This window comes from Solanum tuberosum, unplaced genomic scaffold (assembly GCF_000226075.1).
Source record: "Solanum tuberosum cultivar DM 1-3 516 R44 unplaced genomic scaffold, SolTub_3.0 scf00677, whole genome shotgun sequence".
Lineage (NCBI taxonomy): Eukaryota > Viridiplantae > Streptophyta > Magnoliopsida > Solanales > Solanaceae > Solanum > Solanum tuberosum.
Genome location: NW_006239597.1, coordinates 63,411 through 71,347, shown reverse-complemented (window position 1 = coordinate 71,347; position 7,937 = coordinate 63,411). Strand labels below are relative to the sequence as shown.

Below are 7,937 nucleotides of genomic sequence, written 5' to 3'. Positions count from 1 at the left end.
AACCAGGTTCTTAAATTCCTTGTTTAAGGGACTAAAAAACCGCGACCTACCGTAATATGATTTGTCTCAAATCCCCACTAAAAAATTGAGCAATTTCAGATTACAACTATATATAATCAAAAGCATCGGACTAACTCTAGTACCTTATACTTTCTAGTTGTGAAGGGTCTGATTTCTTCGCTTCATACATAAAACTTTTATAATTCATTTCTTTTAGTAGCCATGGTAAGGGTTTTCCATCAGTTAACTGAGACGGCATGTTAAAGATTTGATTTTTATATAATGTTTGTCAATCATATCAAAATTTCATATTTAACATAGTTCAACAAATTCTCTCTTTTTGATGATGATAAATTAAATCCATAGAAAAATTCATGTTCAACTCCCCCTAAGAACCAACTTGATCAACAAATATGACTTAGTAAGATGGGTTCAATCTAGGGTTCCAAGACAAGACTCCAATTCCTCCATTGAAGTTAAGCAATTGGCATTGAGTTATGATAGTTTTTATCCATGGAGCCCTTTCATCCATGGAGTTCCTAAATTTTCCAATTTATAAAAATAGAATTCCCCAATTGATCAGTTAGGGTTTTCTTCCATGACATGGGTTCTTCTGATTATTGGTGTATTTGATTTTGTTATGTTCTTTCAAGAATGAATTGATATAATTACATGTTTTTATGATGAATCCCCATTAACCCATGTCTAACCCATGTTTTCTAGATGTTGATGATTGAAAGTCGATTTTGAACCTTGAAAGGTGAATTATGGAATTATGCGTGTTCTTATGGAATTTATGTAAATGTTTTAAGGTTGCTTTGATAGTGAAGTATCAATAATGTTGTTATGGTTGTGTTGTTGAAAGGATTTCTCATATACACATGAAAGCATGATTTTTGAAAGGTTTTGTCACATAATAAGGGTTCTTAGGGTTTAAAGGTTTTCTCACCTAAAATGAACCAATGTTAAGGAGTTATTCTAATGTTGAGGCAAGAGATGACTACCCATGCTCTCTAATTGAAAGACAAGAGGCGATTACCCATGTCACATGATGTAAGGACAAGAGGCGATTATCCATGTTCCTTCAAGAGCAAAGATGAATATGAATAAGAACTATTCCGTGGAAGGTAACCTTAGTACCGAGTGGACAACTGGCGATTACCCGTGTCCCATAAACTATGTGCCAACATAGGATTGTCTAGATAGAGATTAGCTAGTGGATCCACATAAGCTAGAAGTTTAGGTCCTTACCGTGGAAAGTAGGACAACTCTTTTCAGTGTGGAAGACACTGGATTCCATGATGATAGCCCTCATGGTCTTATATGTCGGTTAAGGCTACTTCCCACAAGCAAGCTATGATGAACTAAAGTTACTTCAAGGAAGTATCTCATACATGTTTAAGATGATGACTATGTGCATTGACCATGTTTTATGACTCATGCTTTCTAACTCTTTATCTCATGTTTAGCTTGGTCATTGCATCTCATAAAGGTATCTCTCTTTAAGCATATTTTTAAATGTTTTATGCATGACTATCATACTTGGTACATATTTTGTACTAACGCATACTCTTGCCTATATTTTCCCAAATGTAGGGATCGACTGCCAGGGTTTCCAGTTTCGTGGCTAGAGTTCGTCGAGGAGATTTCAAGCTTTGGTGAGTCCTCATGCTTCGAGGACCGGACATTTATTGTTTTCAGTATTTCCTTACTTTCACCCAAACTCATTCTTATGTACTAGATGACTTTGAGATGACGTCTAGATTTCCTTTATGCTTTATGCAACTTTGATTTATTGAAAATGTCTTTTAAATCCTTTTATTCTAATTCTTGTATGATGAAAGCTAAGAGGTTTGTATGGGGTCTCGGGGTCATATACGCCATGTTACACCTAGGGTCTACCTTGGGTCATGACAAGTAAAGAATCGTACTTTTAGACGATCTCTTATTACTTTTAAGCATAGCTTAGTGGATCTACTTAGTTGAGGTATTTTGTACCTAGACAAGGTATAGGAAATTTTTGGAAGCGTGGGAGAGAAGATGTATTATTACATAGCTCATAGTGATGGTTGTTGGTTCGAGAATCTCCCAAATAGAGTAAGGAATAAATTGTTGTATTTTATACATCCTTGAGTTAATACCTTCTGTTTTATAAAACTTTAATTATTGCATCTCTTATTATTGCTCTTGTATTGAAGTTGAGTTGAGGTGAGTATTCTTTCAGTATTATTTGTTCAGTTACCTATGTTTTGAGTTCTCATTTCATACTCGTACATTCAATGTACTGACGTCATTCGACATGCACCTTTTTATGATGCAGATACAGGGCACATGGTCATTAATGGGCGCTTCGTTGATATTTCTTGCATTCCAGCTAGCTTTGGTGAGCCTCTTTGCTTTGCGGAGGGCTTCATACTTATTTCTTGCTTTGTTACGTTGTCGCGGGTTTTGTTCTGACATCTATCATAGTATTAGAGGCTTCATAGATAGTTAGAGTTGAGAAGTCTCTCATTATTTCCCCTTTGAGATATTTTGAGATCTTGAGATGGTTACTTATATCTTGTTAAGTATTTCCAGATATTTGTTTGAGTTAAATTTTAATTGAGACTTTAAAGTTTAATTATGCATTTGAAGTTCCCATTTTGCTTGAGTAAGTCTTCCGCTAAGTAGTCAGCTAGGCTAAGGGTTCGCTTGGGGACCAACGATTTTTCTCGAGTGAAGGAACATCCAGGGTGTAGGCTCGGAGCGTGACATTCTCCTCCATTGCTTTCGGTCAACATTCATGCTTGGAAGCTTGTGAGTAACAAGTTGTAACATAAATATTGGATAAGTAGAGGAAAAGACATACCAATTCGGAGTATGAGATACTCTGGTAGATCACCAAGTAGGCTCAAGAGAACTAGATCTTGGAGAATTCTCATATTCTAGTTGTGGTGCAATTTCAGGTGGCAGATTAGTGGAGGGATGAGGTAAAGTCAGCCGATCGTTCATACACAAATCCAGAATTGAACCTTTTAAAAGAAGATGAGAAATCCTCAAAAGTAGGAAGAAGAGGAGAAGCAAAAAATGAATCTATAATAGTAGGAAATAAATACTCATTCTCAAATAAAACAACATTTCTAGAAACATGAAATTTGTGAGATTCATGGATCATAGCAAATAAATTTTTTTGTGAAGTATTATAACTCATAAAAAGCACACTTAGTAGAATGTACAAAAAACTTATTGTGCTGTGAAGGAGGCAAATGCACAAAGCAAACACAACCAAATGTATGAAAATCACTATAGTTAGGATTTTGATGATAGGGACGAAAATATGGAGACTCAAGATTTAGCACTTTAGATGGCAGTCTATTAATTAAATAGACAGCAGCAGACAAAGCTTCCATCTAGTATTTAGATGGTAGAGAGGACTCAATCAATAATGTACGAGTGACATCTTAAAGGTGACGATTTTTATGCTCAGCAACTCCATTTTATTGTGATGTATATCCGAAAGAGTGTTGTTAGACAATTCACTTGTCAAGTAAAACTTTTTTAAATTCATAAGACATATATTCTCCACCAGAATCAGATCTTAATTATTTGATGCTCGTAGAAAACTGAGTCTCAATGTAAGCCAAAATTGTCTTGAACATGGAGAATACCTCAAATTTGGGTTGAAGAAAATACACCCATGTAAATCGACTATAATTATCTATGAATGTCACAAAGTATTTGAAATGAGCATGAGAAATAATTGGTGAAAAGCCCCCAAACATCACTATGAATGACATCAAATCGCTTTGTAGCACGACTACCAAAATTAGGAAAAAGATTTTTACTTTTGCCTAATTTATAAGTAGAACAATCAATGGAAGCAACTGAAAATTGATTTTTCTTTACTAATAAACTAGAATTTAATAAATGAAACAATAGAACAAAATTTAGATGTCCTAGACGCTTATGCCAAACCTCAGTCTTACTAGCAGTAGAAGTACAAGCAATAGATAGAACAAGAGGAATGAAAAACTGTATAGGAAATAATCGTCCAACTTTAGGCCCCTTCGTGATTATTGTCTTCGACACTTGATCCTGCACAAGACAACCATTACGAGAAAAATTGACATCACAATTGTTATCTACCAATTGTCTAGCTGAAATAAGACTAGTTGAGAGTTTTGATGAAATAAAAACATTCTTCAAAGTTGGAGTAATGTCTCGAACCTTGGAAATGGATAAATTACTACCACTGACAATTTGTATTTGTGATGAACCTTGATACTTACGAACATGTTTTAGGATGCTCGTTGAGTTGGTCATATGATTGAAAGCACCCGAATTAACAATCCAAAATTAGATGTAACATCATTACCTTGTAATAGAAGTGCTGAAAAGATGGCACTATCATATGTTGTACCATTTTAGGAGTAAGAACTTGTCCTGAAGATGAGTTATCAAAAGTGGAACCATTTATCCCACCTTGAAAAGCACCGACCCTACGATTTTGAGGGCGCGTTGGATACTCTTTGATAATGTGTCCTTGTTATTTACACTAATTACAGAACTTCTTGCTACAATTGCTAGCAATATGACAATATTCCTTTGCAACTGTAGCATTGATGAGTTCTAGTCATATCTATGTCCTTTCCTTTACCTTGAGCAACAAATACAACAATGACATCATTTTCAATATAACAAAAAATAAATTTTCTTTGGAGTTCATCACCTTACAATAAGTTCTTGATAATAAAAATAATATTCATCAATATGTAAGTTCAAACAATGAACGTGGAATGTCTAAAACGCTATCGACCTTGAAATTGAGGCCTTCTACATTTTCCCATTTTTTCCACACACAAAACAAGTTCAACAACTTTATTGTCTTTGGTATTACAAATTTCTTTGATTGGTATATGCCATTCGTTCTTTTGCATAAAGAATTCGTTTTAATGTATAATTTTTTGACAATATTTAGGGTCTTTCAGTCATTTTAATAGTAGCACAACTTAAATTAGTATTTTTTTGCCAAACACATCAACTTTTTACTATTGGTTTCATCACCTCTATCCAAACTTGTAACAATTTATTTATAAAATTAATTTTCGCACTTAAATTTAAACGTTGTTAATTTATAGTTAGCTAATCCAAACAGGCTCTTTGTATGAATTTGAAGCTGAATGATTATACATTACTTGATTTGCACTTCATCCTCATCCCGCCTGGTCGATCTTTCACTAGCCAGGATTAAGATAAAACTTATAAGTAGACAATTAAATAAATAAATTCATTTAATTACAATAAAATAGTGTAACACTCCGAATGTGATAGGTGATGCGGAAAAACTACTGAATATCTTGGCTACTATACAAATTCTTATAGTTGACATTGTTGACAAATTTTACCTGTACCATTTTTCTTATTAAAAAATAAAATCAATTTTTTTTTAAAAACAGTAACTTAAGTCGGAAATTTATAATTAAAAGCATGCAAGGTATGTAGATAAGAATTTTGGATAGAAATTATTTGACTCCTAATATAGAATTGTATTATATAAGATAGTATATTACTTTATTTTACTATAAACGATTCATATTTGTGCATGGATGTTTTGACTTGTTTGATCCTTCAAAACATCTTTTTTTAATTGGTATATTAATTAATAAAAATAAATATGTAAACTAAATACACCATTCTAAGAAAATTTTATTTAGAACTACATTTATGGATAAATATTTATTATTATTCTATTTCTATCTTTGAGGAAGATTAATAAAAACTATTGATTTTACAAGGAATGAAAATACTATTTTAATTACCTAATAAGTATATAAGTAATATTGTATCATATAAAATGAAATAAATATAGTACATACTTTATTTTAATAAAAATAATTCCTATTCGTGCATGAAATCTTTGACTTGTTTTTCATCCTTCAAAGCATAATTTTTCCTCTTATAAAAAAGGTATATTAATGAAGAGAAATAAATATATAGACTAGATATGATTCAGATAAAATATGATGTTGACCTACATTTTAGGATGAATATTTATTATTCTTTCTTTCTATCTTCAATGATAATTAGGAAAAAATATTAATTCCACAATAAATTAGAAGGTAAAAGAAATACTATTTTGATTATCTAATAAGTTTAAACATAAAAGGTAAATTTGTTGAAATTTTAGTAACAAAATCCAAATATGACATGAATTTAATGACTTGATTTTTGTTCAAGGTACTTGTCAACTATAAATACAGTGTTATTCTACTTTAAGATTCATTCTCTTATCTTTCTTTGTATTAGCCAAAATATTTTTTCTTTTTGGATGAATTTTTTGTTAAGAGGAAAAAGGAAACTGTACTTGCAATCAACAACATGCCAATCAAATGGTAACAATTTTGAATTCAATAGAAACATAACATTTTTGAAAGATTTTGGTGTGTATGTTTAAGTGTACAATTTGTTACTTTGTTTGTTGTTAGGATTTTTCATTGGCAGCCAAATGCAGGAACAACAATCAATAGTCAAATACTGATAGACGTATCTAATTGTGCTGAGAGCATTAATGGGGTTAAAGAAGGAAGATGGAAAAATACTTTTACCTTTTATAAGCCCATACTCAAAGGTATTTCATTACTTAATAAATCATGTTTGTAAACATTATATAAAGGAATGACCTTTTTTTCTTTTCCTCTCGATGCATTATAAAGTTTGGATTTGGGAAGTTTTTCTCCTTCATAAGTAATCTATAAAAAACCGAAGAAGTATTGAAATAATTTGGGTCAAGAATAGATCTAAATGTAAGATAATCTATATATCTCGCATTTCTAACTTACACCTCACGTAATTTTTAAGAGTACTTTTGTGGGCATATACGAGATTTGATTGTTGGTTGATTTATTTTTTCTTTTACTAGAACAAGCAAATGCATCGAAATTTCCCCAAATTTTTTTGGGGGTTTCACTTCAAGAACAACCCAACAAGTTTTACCTGGCACTTAGTAGGCAACGACTGGTTGTGGAAGCAGAGTCATCAATGCAGACGATAATGGAGAACTTACAATCATACATAATGAAGCTTGTAGTTAATTGTGAGGTTTGTATTATTGAGATCTGCAAATTATTGTTCTTATTGTAAGTGGATGATATACTTATATAGCACCATCAAGAATTTTGTCTTCATAAATACTCATTAAAATATTTGACTGATATAGGGGTTTCAATATCGATTTGGTGACTTCCGGCTGTTGGTAGGCAACGTTGTTCCAATAAATTCTGAGAACTTGAGGGGAATAGTTATGGAGGTATGAAATACTTTTAGAGATTTATTCTCAGTTGAAGCTTTTTATGTGGTTAAGCCTTTTAAAAAAAAACATAGCTATGTTGTAATATATTATGTTTTTTTACTCTTCATGGATAGGAATTCAATTGTTGTACTTTACCTAATTAACAATATAAATACTATTATGAGCATGCTTGCCTCATAAGATGTTTGTTTCTTTTGTAGATGGAGTATCTTCCGATTTCTTCATGGGAAACATCACATCTGATTATGAGTGAATTCTTCGAGATATGGAAGGAAACTCTTGAAAAAAGATCATTATCGGGTCATTTTTGCATGTTGAACCAAATATTTAGAGTTTGGCCTCTCTGATCAATACACTTCACTACACACGGTTGTACAATATGCTAGCATCTTGGCTCAAATGGCAGCAACATCTCAATCATCACAAGCAACTAGAAATTAGAATGTTTTGTTGACATTATAAGATTTTTCTTTAACTTCAGAAATGAGTTCTTTATGTTAATTAATAAATTGGGAATATGCACATCAATAGTAAGCAATCGTAAAGCTACAATGATTTCAGATCAATGTAATTTCTTTTCTTTTTAGTGGGTAATATGGAAAGTTAAATGGTTTCTTTTGTTTGAAGAATTGTTCTTTAATATTATATA

The 7,937-nt window shown here is 31.9% G+C and overlaps 1 protein-coding gene across 1 annotated transcript; it reads left to right on the top strand.

Annotated features, from left to right (window-relative positions):
• Positions 1 to 6,357: 6,357 nt before the first annotated feature.
• Positions 6,358 to 7,635, top strand: LOC102598271 (mediator of RNA polymerase II transcription subunit 20a-like). The gene is made up of 5 exons (XM_015305080.1): positions 6,358 to 6,371; positions 6,465 to 6,607; positions 6,899 to 7,077; positions 7,196 to 7,285; positions 7,489 to 7,635. Exons 1-5 carry the CDS (start codon positions 6,358 to 6,360, stop codon positions 7,633 to 7,635), a joined length of 573 nt encoding a protein of 190 aa, XP_015160566.1.
• Positions 7,636 to 7,937: the final 302 nt, after the last annotated feature.